This window comes from Tursiops truncatus, chromosome 19 (assembly GCF_011762595.2).
Source record: "Tursiops truncatus isolate mTurTru1 chromosome 19, mTurTru1.mat.Y, whole genome shotgun sequence".
NCBI classification, from domain to species: domain Eukaryota; kingdom Metazoa; phylum Chordata; class Mammalia; order Artiodactyla; family Delphinidae; genus Tursiops; species Tursiops truncatus.
This window is the reverse complement of record NC_047052.1, coordinates 52,308,898-52,327,340: the sequence shown is the minus strand read 5'-3', so window position 1 is coordinate 52,327,340 and position 18,443 is coordinate 52,308,898. Positions and strand designations below refer to the sequence as shown.

General features: G+C 57.6%; 1 protein-coding gene across 1 annotated transcript in view; it reads left to right on the top strand.

Moving 5' to 3' along the window:
- The first annotated feature begins 1,045 nt into the window (after positions 1-1,045).
- The window catches only part of SHANK1 (SH3 and multiple ankyrin repeat domains 1), a 43,253-nt gene continuing 25,855 nt past the window's right edge, over positions 1,046-18,443 (top strand). The window contains exons 1-13 of the mRNA XM_073796676.1: positions 1,046-1,377; positions 1,580-1,783; positions 2,273-2,344; positions 3,638-3,746; positions 3,842-3,993; positions 5,683-5,850; positions 6,302-6,418; positions 11,343-11,420; positions 11,663-11,729; positions 11,980-12,310; positions 13,190-13,383; positions 17,147-17,260; positions 17,439-17,514. Of these exons, the coding sequence (XP_073652777.1) occupies positions 1,120-1,377; positions 1,580-1,783; positions 2,273-2,344; positions 3,638-3,746; positions 3,842-3,993; positions 5,683-5,850; positions 6,302-6,418; positions 11,343-11,420; positions 11,663-11,729; positions 11,980-12,310; positions 13,190-13,383; positions 17,147-17,260; positions 17,439-17,514 (1,940 nt within the window). The 5' untranslated portion in view covers positions 1,046-1,119. The remainder of the gene's footprint in view (positions 1,378-1,579; positions 1,784-2,272; positions 2,345-3,637; positions 3,747-3,841; positions 3,994-5,682; positions 5,851-6,301; positions 6,419-11,342; positions 11,421-11,662; positions 11,730-11,979; positions 12,311-13,189; positions 13,384-17,146; positions 17,261-17,438; positions 17,515-18,443) is intronic.

Here is an 18,443-nt window from a genome sequence, read left to right as displayed (position 1 = left end):
GGATCTCTCACCCCAGTCCCCCAGAGTCTCACCCCCCTTCTTAGCCTCCCTCCCAGCCCCCCAGTCTCCCTCAGAGTGGGGCCACCAGTAGTACCAGGCAATGCCAATCCACCCACCCAGCAGCGCCAGGCCGCAAACACACAGGTCATCTGCAGCCACCGTGCGCCGACAGGGTGGCTGTCACCTGGACAGCCCTCCCAGGGCCAGCCTCCCCACCCCCACACACACCCTCTCAAGAAGCCCCCAGAAACTGGCACAGGCAACTTCTTGTGGTTCCCTCGGCACACCCCTTGCATGGTGCTCTGCCCCGTGACACCCCCATCTCAGTGCCCCTGCCCCCTGGGACACCGGGTCCCCAGCAGCCCTCTGCACACATTGTCAGCCACACTTCAGCGAAGTCACCAGCTCCACCCTAGGCTCAAGGCACCTCCCTCTCCCCCTTACTACATCTCAGCCTCACCCCAGTTATCCTCTCCCCCTTACTACATCTCAGCCTCACCCCAGTTATCCTCTCCCCATTACTACATCTCAGCCTCACCCCAGTTATCCTCTCCCCATTACTACATCTCAGCCTCACCCCAGTTATCCAGGAGGAAGATGGGAGGATCTCAGGTGAGGGCCCTGGCTGGGGCCAGGAGGGCAGGATGCCGGTGGGTCGCCCACCTGTCTGTCCTCAGCTAATTTTAGCTGCCTTATCCGTGGCCTGGCAAAGTGGGCCAGTAGCTCCCGCGGTGATTTTGCGGTTTCTGGGACACCACCACGCTGGGTCAGCGGCAAAGTGGGGCGCAGGAGGGGCGGGGGGCTGCGAGCAAGGCCAAGGGCAGGGAAGGAGACGTGCAGGAAGCATGGCAGGGTTGGGGTGTGTGTGTGTGTGCACGAGAGAGGGGGGGAGAGAGAGAGAGAGCGCTAGAGCTAGAGCTTGGAGGCTGTAGGAGTGTCTGGGGGGTGTGTCCAGCCTCCTTCCTGCCTCCCTCGGGCAGGGTGGGGCGGCTACCCTTGACCATTTGTCCACTGAGTGCGCCTGTGGCCTCCAGGGGGTCTGGGTTCCTAGTCTGACAGCCGCCCTTGGCCCCCCGCAGCCGCCTGTGATGCTGCCGTCCCCCGTCGCCCCGTGGCCCCATGATGACCCACAGCCCCGCGTCAAGCGAGGACGAGGAACGCCACAGTGCCAGCGAGTGTCCCGAGGGGGGCTCAGAGTCCGACAGCTCCCCAGACGGGCCCGGGAGAGGCCCCCGGGGGACCCGGGGCCGGGGCAGCGGGGGACCTGGTAGCCTGGCCTCGGTTCGAGGCCTCCAGGGCCGCTCCATGTCTGTCCCAGACGACGCCCACTTCAGCATGATGGTCTTTAGGATTGGCATCCCTGACCTGCACCAGACAGTGAGCCCGCTGGCGGAGGAGGGGCGGGGCGGGAGAGGGACCCGAGCCTGCACGGGGAGGCCTCTGGTGCTGGGTGTCCTTACACGTGGCCCCCAATTTCCAGACCCCCACGTATTGCCCCCAACACCCACTCTGTCCCTGGAATCACCCACAGCCCCTTCCCACACCACCTCAGGCCCCTTCCTGTTGCCTCCCCCACCAGAAATGCCTGCGCTTCAACCCAGATGCCACCATCTGGACGGCCAAGCAGCAGGTGCTCTGTGCCCTGAGCGAGAGCCTGCAGGATGTCCTCAACTACGGCCTGTTCCAGCCGGCCACGTCGGGCCGCGACGCCAACTTCCTGGAGGAGGAACGGCTGCTGCGGGAGTACCCCCAGTCCTTCGAGAAGGGGGTGCCCTACCTGGAGGTGAGGCCCACAGCTTTCCTGGCCCCTTCACAGATGACAGAAGACACGTCCTGAGACACATCTGCCCCCTCCCCGTTTTTTCTCCCAGCCAAGACCTTGGCAAGGGAAAACCCAGTGGGCTCTTCTGGATTCGGGGGGCACCTAAGAATCAGAGCCAGAGAGGCCTGAGTCCAAATTACCGTGCCTTCTGCCTCTGACCGGTGGAGTGACCTTGGGCAAGTCATTTTCCAGCCCCAAGCTTCCCGTTATCAATCAAAGTGGGAAAGGATGCCCAATTACAGTAGGTATTCTAGAACCTTCTCCATGGGGTCCAGACTCCCTAGGGGTTGCAGTCCACATGCCCCTGGTGGCCTAGCACCGCTCTGCCCACCCAGCCAAGGCTCTGGGGCTATTTCCACCCTGACCCAGAGTTGACTCCTGGCTCAGAAGGGGGTCCAGACCCCTGATTTTGAGTCTCTGTCTCTCCCTTTACCCCACCCCTGGCCTCAGTTCCGATACAAGACCCGAGTTTACAAACAGACCAACCTGGATGAGAAGCAGCTGGCCAAGTTGCACACGAAGGTGAGAGAACCCTGCTGGCACTTGCCCTCCCACCTGGAGCTCCCTGCCCAACCATTTTCTCTCCTATCTCTTCCCAACAGCCCTCCAAGCCTTCTCTGCCTCTGCCAGGGTCCCCCACGTAACTTGGGATGCTGTGTCACATTTGGAACAACCCCAAGTGCCCCTGCTAACCCTATCATAGCCTTTTTTATCTCCTCTCTTTCCTCCTTGTGCCTCTGCCCAGGCTCACACCATTTCCACCTCGGTTCCACCTTCTTCATCTTTGGATTCTCCCCTCTCATCTCCTAGGTCCCCTATATCCCCTCAGGGCCCTCCTTCCTTGGCCTGTGACTCTGACATCTAGCATCCCGCTGCCTAGGGACTGTTTCATAGACACCCTGCGGTTCCCACAATCCCAGAGCCTAAATCTCTACCAGGTCCAAGGATGCTCTCCTCCCCAGCCACGTTTATCCTCCTGCTTCCTTGCCCTCCAGTCCTCAGACTATATGTCCCCTGCGTCTCCTCTGGTCCCCCAAAAGCCGGGAAGAAGCCAGGGGGCTGCTTTGGTCAGAAGTGAAGTGAAGGATCCTTGACACTTGGGAAGAAAGCTCCCGGGCATCTTCTCATCCCCATCCCCACTCCACCGTGCCTTTGTCTCTGTCCTCCCCAAAATATTCCATCCGTCCAGACCTGTACCATCCACTGCAGGTGCTTCCAGACACATACGGCCCCCTGGGTACCTGCAGTGTGGCAGGTCCGAACGGAGCCTCGCTGTGAGTGTGAAATGCACGCTGGATTTGGGAGACTCGGGACCCCCAAAAGTAAAATAGCTCATTAATAAATTCCATGTGGAGTATCTGCTGACACGGTAATATTGTAGATACAGTAGATTAAAAAGATAGGTCAGGGGCTTCCCTGGTGGCGCAGCGGCTGAGAGTCCGCCTGCCGATGCAGGGGACACGGGTTCGTGCCCCGGTCCGGGAAGATCCCACATGCCGCGGAGCGGCTGCGCCCATGGGCCATGGCTGCTGGGCCTGCGCGTCCGGAGCCTGTGCTCCGCAACGGGAGAGGCCACAACAGTGAGAGGCCCACGTACCGCAGGAAAAAAAAAAAAAAAAAGAGGTCATTAAAGTGAATTTGAATGTAATTGAAAGTTCCCCTTCCTTTTTTTTTTTTAAAAAAAATGGCGGCTACTAGGGACTTTTCAATGACGTGTGTGGCTTCCTGTGTATTTCCACTGGACAGCACTGCTCCAGAGCCCAGCTTTGCTCCCTTCCTTCCTGACCGGCCTGTCTTCTCTTGTCTATGCCTCAGACGGGGTTGAAGAAGTTCCTGGAGTACGTGCAGCTCGGGACATCCGATAAGGTGGCACGGCTGCTGGACAAGGGGCTGGACCCCAATTATCATGACTCGGATTCTGGAGGTAGGGTGGGGGCCGGGCACTTTGGGAGGGCTGGAGAGTTAAGAACAAGGCCTAGGGGTTGCATGTGACCGGCCTTTCCCGTCCGCCCCCACCAGAGACCCCCCTGACGCTGGCTGCCCAGACAGAAGGCTCTGTAGAGGTGATTCGAACCCTGTGCCTGGGCGGGGCCCACATCGACTTCCGGGCCCGGGATGGCATGACAGCGCTACACAAGGCCGCGTGTGCCCGTCACTGCCTCGCTCTCACGGTGAGGTGCTAGATCCTCCCGGGACCCCCCCCAGAGCTCAGAGGCGCCCCCAAATTACCATGCTTCTCGCCCAGACTGCACTGGGCCAATTGACCCAGACCCCTCCCCCACCTCTCCTCCATTGCTGCTACTCTGACTGAGTCCGCCGACACCCTCCTGGGACCTCCAGGAGCGCCCCCCCCCCGGCCCCAGCTCAGGGCTCATGACCAGCTGTAGTTGATGGTCGCGTGGACCCTCGCCCTACACGCAGGTAGATCATGTTAATTTCCTGACACCCAGAACTTCTCCATTCCCTCCGACCCAGCTCTACACCAACACCTACCTCCGTCTCCCTGACCTGTGGACTCTCCTGGTGGCCTTTAAAATGCAGAGTGAGCTCCCTGCTGTGCCCCCAGATACAGACCCTCCACCATGCACACCCTGCAGACACAGCCCCTTCATCTGCTTCCTCCGGACCCTGGCCCTCAGCCCCTCCACCTACCCTTCCCAACCTAGCAGCTCACCCCCCAAACACACCCCCTTCTCTCGCAGCCCCCTCCTCCAGTGCAGCGTCTAGAATGTGCCTTCCCAGATTGACAAACCTTGTAGGCCCTCAAAATACATACACGGAGTCCGCTCGCCCGGTCTAATTTAAAAACGGGCTTCTTTTCCCCCCACCCGAGGGCACTTGATCCCTCTTCATACACAGGGCAGGCTAGACCGCCCCCAAGCTCTCGATAAACACCAGGATTCATAGACGCTCCAGCTTAACGGAGCCTCTCCTGCTTCCTCCACCCCTTTCTTGAAGATCCCCGAACACCAGCCCCAGAGGTCTGCCTTGCAGCCCTGGAACCGACAGACCCTCTTTATGTACACCCCTCCCCCAGACCCCGCCCCTGCCCGCACCCACCCCTCCCCCCAGGCCTGCGCTGTCCAGTCCAGCAGCCACCAGCCACGTGGGGCTGTGTAGATGTCAACGGATTCAAATGCACTAAAATCAAAACTTGCGCTTCTCAGGCTTACTAGCCACGTGCAAGCACTCGGTAGCCCACACGCGGCTGCCACATTGGATCGTGCGCCTGTAGACTGTTGCCGTCACCACAGGCGTTGCGAATGTTCTATCGGACAGTGCCACCGCAGACTCTCCCCACACAGGGCTTTCCTAACGTGCTCGATGCTGCCAGCCTTCCAGGCCCGGAGCTGTTACTAGAGCGGGCCCGCTCCCTGCCCCCGAGCCCCCAGCCCCTGCGAGGCTGGCCAAGTGGCTTTAACCCAGGCTTGCCCCCTCCCAGACTTCCTTCTGTGCCCCGTCCTCAGGATCCTGGTCCTGATAGCACCTCCCGCCCAGCCAGGGACCATCCTGCACCCAGACTCCGTTCTCTCATTTGTCCCCCGAACCAGCCTGTTGAGTAGGTGGGCACTGAGGCGTTAGGCTCCTTCAGTGGCTCCCCGAACGTAGTCGCCCATGGGGGAAGGTTGGGCAGGATTTCAGAGCGGGAGGGTCCTCTGGAGGCATCTTCCCAATCCCTTCATAGTTCACAGGGACGAGAGGCTCTGAGAGGGGAAGGGCCAGTATCAAGGTCGCTCAAGGGCATCGTGGCAGAACCAGCTCTGGCATTGGCCAGTGTGGGTTACCCAGGACTCCCCTCCCCACTGGCCCTTCAGCATGAGCCAGTACGTGTCTGACTGTCTTCTTTTTTCCCTTCCTAGGCGCTCCTGGATCTTGGGGGTTCCCCCAACTACAAGGACCGCCGGGGGCTGACTCCTCTGTTCCATACGGCTATGGTGGGGGGCGACCCCCGCTGCTGTGAGCTGCTCCTGTACAACAGGGCCCAGCTGGGCATAGCTGATGAGAACGGCTGGCAGGAGATCCACCAGGTGCTCCTGACTCGGCCAGGAGGGGCTGGGGGCTGCATGGGTGGTTTGCTGGACCCTGAGGGGGCCAGAGATCAGGGACCCCGGTCCAAGGAGCTAGGGCTCCAGATGCTGGGGTCCTCACAGAGGGGAGGGGTGGGAGTAGCACGGTCCCCAAAGAGGAAAAGATGAGGGCGTCCACACCGGGAACCTAACGGGGATGGCGTGGGACCTGGAAACCTCGATCCCTGAGATGAGTGGGGATGGCCGCTCGACCCTCCCGAGGAGCCAGCCCAGTGCCCTGGGCCTTGGAAGGACTTGCAAAGCTGGCGGCGTGAGTTCCTAAGCAGGAATGGGGGTTGAAAGGAGAAGGGGAGGTGGATGTACAGCTTCCTGACCTCGAGGTGAAGGAGACAGACAGATGCCATGGCCAGGTGGGTCTGTTCCAGCCTCCTCCACTCCCAATCCTCTCCAGGCCTGCCAGAGGGGCCATTCTCAGCACCTGGAACACCTGCTCTTCTATGGGGCTGAGCCTGGAGCCCAGAACGCCTCGGGGAACACGGCCCTGCACATCTGCGCCCTCTACAATAAGGTCTGCCCTGCAGCACCCGCCCCGGGCCCTCCTCCTGACTCCAGCCTCCCAGCCTCCCCGTGCCCTCTGTTCTTTCACTATTTCATTCATTCATTCAGCAGATATTTCCTGAACACCTTCCCTGTGTCAGGCTCAGACCTGGGTGCTGAGGACACAGTAGTGATTAAGACAGGCAGCCCTTCCATCAGGGACACACCCTGCCGTTATGATCCCGAGTGTTCGGAGGGCGGTCACCGGGAATCCAGGTCCCTGTGGGCGCCCACGGCTGGGCTTGGCCTTGGGGCTGGGGTGAAGGTGGCTCTCTGGAGGGCGTGCCATCAGTGCTGAGACGATGAGTTGGCCAAGCAGAAGAGGGCAGAAAGGGTGTTGCAGGCAGAGGGCGTAGCCTGTGCCGGAAAGCCAGAGGGGAGAGAGTCGGGATTGCTCCTGGAAGTGCAAGAAACTCCAAGGGTCCTATTGCTTTAATTTTTAATTTCTATTTTATATCGGAGTAGAGCAGACATTCAATGTTGTGTTAGTTTCAGGTGTACAGCAAAGTGATTCCGTTATCCGTAGACATGCATCCCTTCTTTTCCAAGTTCTTCGCCCATATAGGTTATTACAGAATACGGAGTAGAGCTCCCGTGCCATGCCGTAGGTCCTTGTTGATGAGCTGTTTTACATATAGTAGCGTGTATGTGTTAATCCCCGAGGGTCCTATTTCTAATGGGTCTCCAGCTGCCAGGGGAGCATCACCCACTGCAGGGGACAGGGGAAAGGCCAAACCACAACCCCTGAAGGGGACAAGAGTGTGTCGCAAGTTGTAGCAATTCAGGGCTGGGTGGACAGTCCGCAGTTCAGGAGTTGTGAGTGGAGGTGAACAGTAAAGAACTGGCGGGGGGTGGGGGGGGGTCTCGCGTACCCACTCCAGCTGTGATGTAGTGGCCAGCTGGGTTGGCAAGAGCCGAGGCTCTTAGCCTGCTCACCCCGGTCACTTTGCCACCTGTGCACCAGGCGATCCTGGGCAGGTCAGCCTCCCGTCTGGTGTCTGTCTCCCCACCTGCTTCCCAAGGCTCCTGCCCTTAGACGGTTGCTGCAGGGACTTCGGAGGCCAGGGCCTGGCATGTGTGGCTGATCCATCAGCCTCTTCCCCCTCCTCCAGGAAGTCTTCCAGAACAGCCCCAGTCCCTTCTGCCTCATCAGAACTTGCAGTGCCAGGACGTGGCAGGTAGCCACGTGCTGCCTTGTGGCAGCAAGCCGTCTGCTCTGCGCCCCGCAGAGGGAGAACTCAGAGTTTGTCAGATTGCCGTCACTTCCCCGCCCCCACCCCCCGCCAGTGCATCTGTCTCTCCTACTCCCTGACACGGGCCTCGTGTCCGGATTTTCTGACTCAATAGCCTGTGTGCAGGCCAGGATGCCCGAAACAAGTCCCGCCCCCTCTCTGAGGTTCCGTCCCGCTCTCAGAAATGGGAATAACGTCAGCTGATTGAAGGGGATGAAAGGTCATGTGTATTAAGTGCTCACCCCTAGAAGGCAGCTATAAAAATAATAATTATTATTATCATGATCATTGCTGTTATCAGTCAGGATCAGGTCAGGAGACAGAAACCATACCAGTAATCGGAACAGGGAAAATGTAGCAGGTATGTAGTTATACAGAGGGAACAGTTACTCTAAGCGGGTCGGATGAGCCAGCCATTTCCCCGCCTTGTGCTTCTCCTTTCTCATCTGTGAAATGGGTCCGTAACACCTACCTTGCAAAGGATCAAGGGTGTGAATGTTTTGCTTGCTCTCGGCTTGGTGCTTAGCAAATAGATGCTTGACAAACGCAAGTTCTTTTCCGACTTTCTCTCCCCTTGTCTTCCCTCCCAGACTTTAAGCTTCCCAAGGCCCAGAGCTGGGTCTGAAAGATTTCCTCACTCTCTGCCCCTCTGGCCTCCTGGCATGCCCGTCTAGCCTCTGGTGGTGAAGATCAAGCCCATGTCCAGGCTGTGAGCTCTTCAGGGGGTAGGGCCTAAGTCTGATCGATCGCTGTCCCAAGGCCCCAGCATATAGTAGGCTTAGATGTCTCTTTGTTGAATGAATGAGTGAGTGAATGAATGATTGAATGAATGAGGGATCAGATGCCTTGATTTCCCCCAAGACCACGCACAGCACCCAACTCAGAACATTCAACAGGTATTTGCTTCGAGATAGATTGAATGACTCCATGAATGAATGAATGACTTGAACGAATTGAATTTTGAATGACTCAACGCCACATCCTCCATCCTCATCCTTCCCGTGCACATTGCTTGAGCGCCTACTGTGTGCCCGCTTGTGAGATGCATCAGACACCGCACGGCGCCCGTCCTCGGGAGGGTGGGGGGAGTTCGCTGTCTGGTGAAGAGGCAGATGTGTAAACAAGTAGTTGCAATACAGTGAGATAAGTGCTAGCGCACCAGTAAATGTGAGGTTCTCTAGGAGTGTAGTGAACTGCTGGTTAAGCTGAAAGAGATGCTCTGGGCCTGTGCTAGGCAAGGTGGCAGTGGGGGCTGGCAGATATGCAAAAACACACATGGCACTAATTTACAGTCTAGCTGGGGAGACAGCATGTGCACACATGGACACGCACACTCGCACTCACAAACACATCCAGAAAACGAACCAGGCTAACTTTGCTGTCCAATCGGAGGGCCGCTGGACTTGGGCAATTGGAGTTGTGCTTTCACAGGAGATAGATGAGCACTAAGATTAGAAGGCTGGGTTTGAGTCCTAGCTGCCCCACTGACTGGCTGTGTGACCTTGGCCATGGATTTGCCCTCTCTGAGCCTGTCCTGTAGGATGGACCCGTCCAAGCATCCTTGATGGGTTTGTCACGTGAAGAGGGTGAGACCAAGCAGGTGTTTTGTGAATTCTGGTTAAATCAGCATCTTGGGGATCTGGAGTGGAGCTGAGCTGGGGGCCAGGTTGCATCTGGCCAGGCCAAGATGAAGGGAGAGGACATCCCCTCACCCAGCAAGTGTTTATCGAACGGCTCTTACGGGCCAAGCACTGTGCCAGGTGGTGGCGGACATTGTAGTGGGGGAGAGATGCTAGAGACGAATAACATAGAAATATAGTTTCAGGGAGGCAGTGTTATGAGGAAGATGAGTTAATTCTGGCTTAGAAGAATGCCCGGCACATAGCAGGTATCATGTAAATTAAAATAAAGCCGGGAACCGGACAAGGGGTTATTTTCAACAGGATAGTCAGAGGGACCTTTTCTGAAGAAGTGGCATCTGAGCAAAAACATGAATCAAGTGGGAAAGGGAGAAAGTGAGCTGTACAGAGATCTAGGGGCAGAGAATTCCAAGCAGAGGAAGCAGCAGGTGCAAAGGCCCTGGGGCAGGAGCGTGCTTGTCAGAGGAAGGAGGCCAGTGTGGCTGGAGCATGGGGAGCAGGGAAAAGTGGTAGAAGATGAAGTTGGTGAGGCTGGGGGGCGTGGAGGGGCAGGGCAGGCAGATCAGCAGGGGCCTCCTAGGCCAGGGCAAAGACATTGGGTCTGACCCACAGCGTGAGAGAGAGTGACATGTTGTGATTGACATCCCTTCCCCCACTGCCTGACCCTGGCCCCACTGCCCCCTTCCTTCTACGTCTAGCAGAGTGTGATTAGAGCCAAGGCTTGGGACTCAGAAAAAGCTGGGTTCAAATCCGAGTGCTGGTCGTCACCAGCCACATGACCTTGAGCTCCTTTTGAAGCCTTAGTTTCCTCATCTGTAAAATGGGGACAATAATTTCCATCTCTTGGAATTGCTGGGCCCTTCGGTGGCTACCTCCTCGAAAGTGCTGAGCACCAGACAGGCAACATAGTCAGCCCTCCAAGAGGTTTGAATTGGTGGCTCTCAAACGGGATGCTTCTGCCTCCCAGGGGACATCTGGCAGTGTCCGCAGACATCCTTGGTTGTCACGACTGGGGAGGGGAGTGCTACTGGCATCTAGTGGTAGAGCCCAGGGATGCTGCTCAAAGCCCTACGATGCGCAGGATGACACACACCACCACCACCCCCGCTACAAAGATTTGTCTGGGCCCTAAATACCACTAGTGCTGAAGATGAGAACCCCTGATTGGGAGGCTGGGGTTAGCAGATGCAAACTGCTATATATAAAATGGATAAACGACAAGGTCTTACTGTATAGCACAGAGAGCGATAGTCAATCTCCTATGATAAACTATAATGGAAAAGAATAATTTTAAAAAAGGATGTGTGTGTGTGTGTGTGTGTAACTGAACTGAATCACTTTTCTGTACAGCAGTAATTAACACAACATAGTAAATCAACTATACTTCAATAAAATAATAATAATAATAAAACCCCTGGACAGCGTTTCGGTTAGCGCTGTCCGATAGGCTATAACCGGAGTCGCACGTGTAATTTTAAATGTCTCAGGAGCCACTTTTAAAAAAAGGAAGAAAACAGGTAACATTAATTTTAGTAGCATATTCTATTTAACCCAGTGTATCCAAACTATTATCCTTTCGATGTGTAATCAGCATAAAATTTTTAGAGGGACGTCCCTGGCGGTCCAGTGGTTAAGACTTCACCTTCCAATGCAGGGCGTGTGGGTTCGATCCCTGGTCCGGGAGCTAAGATCCCACATGCCTTGTGACCAAGGAACCAAAACATAAAACAGAAGCAATATTGTAACAAATTCAATAAGGACTTTTGAAAAAATGGAGAAAATATATTAGAGATGTTTCAGTTACGTTTTTCATGCCAAGTCCTTGAGGTCCGGTGTGTATTTCGTATGCACGGGCACCTCTCAGTTTGGACCGGCCGCATTTAAAGGGCAAGCGGCTGCTGTCCAGGGCGGGACGGGTTTCCATCAGATGGTTCTGGAAGTTCTTAGCACAGTGTCTGTGTCCACTCATGGTGACCTTAACTGTGTTTTTTTTCCCCTTTCACCCTGTGCCCCTGACCATCAGGAGACGTGTGCTAGGATACTTCTCTACCGAGGAGCCGACAAGGATGTGAAGAATAACAGCGGCCAGACCCCCTTCCAGGTCTGGGGCTGTCAGGGCTGGTTGGGAGGGGGCATGAAGAACACAGAGGGGGTAGGGAAGGTGGGAGACTTTGGGGTGCTGGGAGGGAGGCACTTGGTCAGCGAGAGGAGGAAGGACGAAGTTACCGGGGTGAAGGTTTGGGGGGACAGCTGGCCATAGACCTCACAGTGTTTCCTGTTTTCTCTCTCTCTCTCTGTCTCTTTCTCTCTCCTCCCTGGGCTCCCTGTACCCCCTCCCGCCAGGTGGCAGTGATTGCTGGGAATTTTGAACTTGGGGAGCTGATCCGAAACCATCGAGAACAGGACGTGGGTGAGTGAGCTAAGGGGAGAAGCTGTGGGCCTGGGGGTGCATGGTGGGATTGGGGAGTCAGTGAACCTGATGTGGGGGCCGGGATGGGATCAAATACACCTGAGCAGCGGCAGGGGTGGGGTTCCAGGCACCGCACTCTTTCTTATCTCTGTCTTTCTCCCCTCACGCTCCCCCGCCACCGTCTCTCACCCGCATGCCCTCCCCACCTGCCTCTGCCTCCCTCTGCCCTCCTGCCGCCATGCCCCCTCAGTGCCCTTCCAGGAGTCCCCCAAGTACGCAGCCCGGCGACGGGGACCCCCCGGCGTGGGGCTGACGGTGCCCCCCGCGCTGCTGCGGGCCAACAGCGATACCAGCATGGCCCTGCCTGACTGGATGGTGTTCGCCGCCCCGGGGACCTCGTCCGCCGGGGCCCCCGGCCCTACCTCAGGGCCCCAGGGCCAGCCGCAGCCCTCGGCCCCCAGCACCAAGCTCAGCAGTGGGACCCTCCGCAGTGCCAGCAGCCCCCGGGGCGCCCGGGCCCGCTCCCCATCCCGAGGGAGGCATCCCGAGGAGGCCAAGAGGCAGCCGCGTGGACGGCCCAGGTAGGGAAGGGCTCAGCCCTGCTCCCACAGACCCCATCCCAGCCAGATCCCCTCGTCAGAGCCACAGCTCCACGCCCCACCCCGGGCCATCCCAGCTGCCTCCCTCCTGTCCCACACATGGCTGGTCCCCCACCCACCCACCTCACTGGTCCCAGCCCCAGACTACCAGACCCCTCTCCTAACCCTTGAGGCAGTGAGGGCACCGTGAGCCACAGTCTTGCACCCAAGTCCAAGCGCACCAGCGTTTAGCTGAGCACCTGCTCCATGGGCCTGGGCGGGAGGTGCCCAAAAGACATGTTGGACAGACAGACAGACGGGGCAAGGTGAGAGGAAGCCAAACAGAGAGGGGGTGGGCGAGGGGGTCAGGGAGGGGTTTCCAAGCTTGGAGATGAGACCAGAGGTGGGGAGGGTGGGCAGGGGGCATCCTGGGGTAAAGAGGCCAGGCTGGCTAGAGGAGGACGGGAAGGGGGTGCTGTGGCTGGCCAGCCTGTCCTGAGGACGTGGGCGGGAGGGAGATCATGGCGGGTCAGGGATGGCAGGCAGAGGAGTTGGACTCAACCCAGGAGGAAGCCGGGAGTCGCTGAAGGCTCGTGAGCCAGGGATGACACAGTCGGAGCTCAGCTTCAGGAAGCTGCACCAGGCAGGGCATGCAGGACCGTGGGAGGGGACAGAGCCGGAAGCCAGGAGGCAGGAAGGAGGGCTGGAGCCGGGCTGGACCCCCCAGGTGCCCTCTCTCCCTGGGGCCGCCAGAGCTGGAAGAGGCACTCAGACCCCCTCCCGCTCTGATGCTCCACCTGCCCCGACCCAAGGACCCCTGTTCTCCCAGAGGTGCCCCCTCCCTCCACTCTCCCCTGCCTCTCACACCCTCTGTGTACGCAGCTCCAGCGGGACACCCCGGGAAGGGCCAGCTGGGGGCACCGGGGGCTCCGGGGGCCCCGGGGGCTCCCTGGGCAGCCGCGGGAGACGCCGGAAGCTCTACTCAGCGGTCCCCGGACGTTCCTTCATGGCTGTGAAGTCCTACCAGGCCCAAGCCGAGGGGGAGATCTCCCTAAGCAAGGGCGAGAAGATCAAAGGTAAAGGGCAGCGCCCGGCGGGGCTGTGGACACGGGGCAGGCGGGCGAACTAAGCCTTCAGGAAGGGCCACTGGCACACAGGCCCCCAGCACCTAGAATGTCCAGTGAACGCCGGACACTCAGAGGCACCTAGATGCCCCTTCCGCCTCGGAGGAGCTTAGAGCGTAGCTGGGATGAGGCCATCAGGAGGCGGTGTCCAGGCAAGAAAGGGGCGATGAGCATTCGTGGGAAGCTGACGCCGGCGGGCAGGGCCGGAGCGCTTCCCCTGCGAGGTCCCATCTCGCTCACGATCGCCCTTCCAGGCAGCTGTCAGGAGCCCATCGTACAGTTGAAGGAGCAGAGCCTCGCGTGGGTGACATGATTTGCCTGAGGTCCCGAGCTGAGCCCAGGGTCTTTCCCGCTATCGTGTTTGGAGAGAGAGGTCACACCGCCTTGACTCTGCCTCCTGCCTCTGCCAGGAGTTCTCACCTGAGACACGGGGTGCCCGTGCTCTGATGAGACGGCCAGTGTGCGAAGCCCGGTCCGTGCTGAGGGCTCCCTAAATAGCGGCTGCTGTCATGGGGGTTTGCCTTTCTTCGGTTTTCCTGTCTTCATCTGTAAAACCATGGCGGTATCCCCCACGTGCAGACTTCGCCCCTCGCAGGGCCGTGGACGCATGTTCTTGGACAGAGTGGTGCTTTGGAGACAGGAAGTGCCCTGCAGTAGTTAATTCGAGATGGGGAAGCCATTCTTTGCCCGATTCTAGGCTTGCAGAGGAGACAAGTAGCGTAGTGGTTGAGAGCCATGCTGATCGGGTTCAAATCCCAGCTCCACCACTTCTTAGCGGGGCGACCTCAGGTGAGTGACTTCTCTGGGCCTCAGTTTCCTTGTCTGTACAATGGGAGGATTAGAGTCAGTTCTTGTAAAGCCCTTAGAACAATGATTCTCACATAACGAGCGCCAGCTGTCATTACCATAGGCGACCCCCACTACGGGCACTTAGAAGAGAGAGACCCTGGGCACCGAGGAAGCTGGGGGAGGGGGGTGTCCTCCCAAAGGAGACAGTTTTAAGTGGGCCCTGAAGCATGTGCGGGGATCAGAGTATCAGGCAGGTTGTGTAATTGCATCTCTTGCGTAGTCTGTCTCCCTATCGCCTGAGTTCCCGAAGACAAGGTCACATGTCACCAGGGGTTGGGTCACCAGGGCCCAGTTCTGTGACCCAGCACACAGGAAGCCTCAGTGCACACCTGCTGAGTGAAGGGATGAATGGATGAATGACCAAATGCCCGAGTTAACTGTGGGGGGGCAGGGGCAGTGCCTCTGGAGGCACCGAGCCTGGGGAGCGAGTGTATGGGTGTGTGTGTTTGTGTGTGGGTGGGTGGGTCTGGGGGTGGGGTCAGGTCTGTGCTTTGAAGGATGCAAAAGAAGAAAGGGAAGCTGAGGCCAAGTGTGAGGGACCTTTGCACAGGCAGAGGGCCATGGGCTGTATCTTCCATGTGTCTTTCTGAATGTCAAGCCCAGCAATTCTACACACTTCCCTGTTTTCATATCCTTTCCATTCATTAAAAGATGCTTAATTGCCTCAAAGCACAGCCACATCCACAATGTCACTGAGCTTTGCCGCAGCCCGACAAGGTAGCAGGTTCCCTCTGCTCTCAGGACCAAAGCCTAGCGCCTTAGCCTGGCCTGCGAACCCCTCCTCTGCCCGCCCACCAACCTCACCTCTTCCTACTCTTTCTTTCACCCACAGGGTTCCAGGGACCACATCCTCCTCTCCATTCCTCAGATGCCCCAAGTCCTTTTTTTTTTTTTCCAGTTTATTTATTTTATTTATTATTTATTTTTGGCTGTGTTGGGTCTTTGTTGCTACACACAGGCTTTCTCTAGTTGCAGCGAGCAGGGGACACTCTTCGCTGAGGTGCGCGGGCTTCTCACTGCGGTGGCCTCTCTTGTTGCGGAGCACGAGCTCTAGGTGCGCGGGCTTCAGTAGTTGTGGCGTGCAGGCTCAGTAGTTGTGGCTCGCGGGTTCTAGACTGCAGGCTCAGTAGTTGTGGTGCACGGGCTTAGCTGCTCCGAGGCATGTGGGATCTTCCCAGACCAGGGCTCGAAACCGTGTCCTCTGCATTGGCAGGCGGACTCTCAACCACTGCGCCACCAGGGAAGTCCCCCAAGTCCTTTTCCACAACGAACCCTTTGCACATGCTGTTACTTCTGCCTGGAAAACCTTTCCTTCCTCTCATTGCCTCCTTCACTCCTAGCATCCTTCAGGTCTCAGCCTATATGTCACATCCTCTGAGACACCTTCGTGGTCCCCCTTTGCCGTCGGATTTCTATACTCCCATCTGGCCTTTCTCCAAATACCCTTTCCTTTGTCCCTCAAGCGTTGACCTCAATTTCCAATCATGGGGTCACTTGGAGAGTTATACCTCTAATGACTGCCCGTCTGGAAGCTCCGTGAGGGCAGGAACCACATTTAGTGTGTCCAACAGCCCCACCCAGTTCCTAGCTGACTGGCACTAAATACGTATTTGTTCAGTGAACAAATGCTTGATTCCAAGACCACCCAGCCAGACGTGGCAGAGCTAGCCCAGAACCCAGACGCCTTGACGCACATCTCCTGGTCCCTTCCATGACCTTGAGCATCTCCTCCATGTGGGTTCCCCAGACCCTCTCAGAGGAGGTGTTTTGTGCAGGGAAGAGCGTCAGATGGCCCCAACCCCAATCCTAGCGTGGCTTGAGCCATCCCTGGGCAAGAGGTCGTTACGCTCTAGCTTCAAGTTCATCTTTGAAGTGGGAAATCAGTTGTTACCTAGCAGGTAGGTGTAAGGATGAAGTGAGCAAAGGATGTGAAGGGCCGAGTGGGAACAGAGCTGTGAAAGATGCTGGAGAGACGGATGACTTCGGGCTTGTTGCTGTCGCCCTCATCATCATAGAAACAGCAGCAGCGAAGTGCTGGAACAGAGAGGTAGCAAAACATGAATGACTAAAAATATCCGCTCTGGAAACAGCGCCGTGTTCAAATCCAGGCTCTGTCGACTGCACGCTGCAGAACCTTGAGCAGTTGACCTCAGCTCTCTGAGCCTCAGTTTCTCCACCAGTAAAATGGGGTGAATGAAAGTGTTCCCCCCCACACTTAGGCTCCTGGCCCCGAGTGAGAGCTGGATAAACATTAGCTGCCCCTGCTGCCCATCTTTGCTGTCGGTCAACGTGTGCTTGATGGTTAAGGGGTGAGGGTGGCAGGAAGTGGCCTCCAGTAACGAGCGGTGGACAGAAGGAAAGAGGTGACTCTACTGTCCCTTCTAGAGCCAGGGGAAGCAAAGAGAAATGGAAGGAGGGGTCTGGGAACAGATGACAGAAGATTAAGTGGCAAGGAGGCTGCAGGAGGCTGCAGGAGGCGGCAGGGGCAGTGATGGGGGTGTAGAACTTGACCTAGGAGCCGAGGAGGGTTTAGGGAAATTTTGGAATAACTGAGTTGTGACTGGTCACCAGGGGAGATGAGAACCAGTTGTGGACGTGTCCCTAGCCTCCAAGGATGACGTCATGGGACACAGCCCTTTCCCCAGTGCCATTTTGATGTCCCCACTGGGTCCAGGAAGCTAGTATGCAGAAGCGACATGATTTGCATCTCCCCCTTCCTTGGACATTTATTAAGGATGCCCTTGGGCCAGGTTCTGTGCTAGGTGCTGAGAGTTCTGGAAATGCTGTGCATCAAGTGTTGGGAGCGGGTGGGGGTGTGGGCAGCACAGAAATGAGAAATGTTTCTATGTCCCTGCTCCCCATCTAGTGCTTAGCATCGGGGAAGGAGGCTTCTGGGAAGGCCAGGTCAAAGGTCGCATCGGCTGGTTCCCCTCTGACTGCCTGGAAGAGGTGGCCAACCGCTCCCAGGAGGCAAAGCAAGGTAACGAGGAACCCCCAATTGTCCCCGATTTACTCTAGGTTCTCATGTCCCTTCCCTTCCCCCTCCTGATGGGGGTGGGGTGCTGGGAGGTAGATGGGAAGGCTTGGGCCAGGACCCCAGGGGGTGGGCCCATGGTTTCCAGAGTGCAGGTCCAAGGTCATCCTTTGTCCCCCTGCAGAAAGCCGAAGTGACAAGGCAAAGAGACTATTCCGGCATTATACCGTGGGCTCCTACGACAGCTTTGATGCCCCAAGGTAAATGTCCTTACACCCTCGGGCGCCCCCCCAACCCCCACTCCCTTACACTCCACCTTTTAAATAGTTCCACCGCCTCGAAGCCCCCTTTCTCATCTGTTCCCTCTGAAGTTTGATCCAGGGGTGGGGGAAGGCAGACTTAGCTTCAGACTACATAGCCCAATCCCAAACCGTCCCTGGCAGCCACCGAGACTGCCCAGCTCTGGTGTAGCCAGAGACCAATGAAATGGATCGGGGCGAGGTGGGGACGCCTGGGGGGCTAGGGAGCTCGTGTGTATGGCTGGCTGGAGGCTCTGGTCTCCTTTATGTGCCACATCTCTGTGCAGTCCTGTGCAGCAGAAGTGTCTGCATCCTGTGCTGGCGTAGGGAGGGGGGCGGGCAGAGCTGGGCCAGGCGGGGTGGGGGCGGGGAGAAGGCACACTGACACCTTTCCCCTCCCTGGCTGCTGGCTGACTTGCTTCTGAAGCTTAATGGATGGGATTGGCCCAGGGAGGTGAGAGGGGAGGGGAAGGGGGGGTGGGGTTAGGAACGGGAAGGAAGGGGTGCCTGGGGGTTGTGTGGATGTGTGTGTGCACCACCGGAGCTGAAGTTTCCCTGTGAGTGAACGTCTTACACAGACGAGCATCCTTGTACGGATTCCCCAAGTGTGTTCTTGCCCGTGTGTCTCTGTAGGTGTGCATGACACGTGTCTGTGTGCATGTGTGGCTGGAGGCCCCTAGAGGTCTAGCCTTGCACATATGCCCGTGACAGCGAGAGGGTCTGTCCTGCTCTGTACAGATGGGCGCGTTTGTGGCTGTCATTTACGGGGGCACGATTGTGGCTAATCGTGCGGCTGGCTCTGCACATCTCCCTGAATCTGTGTGTCTGAGAATGAGGGCCAGTGTTTCCAGCAATGTCCTGCTTACCACATGTGGACAGGGGGCTCTCTG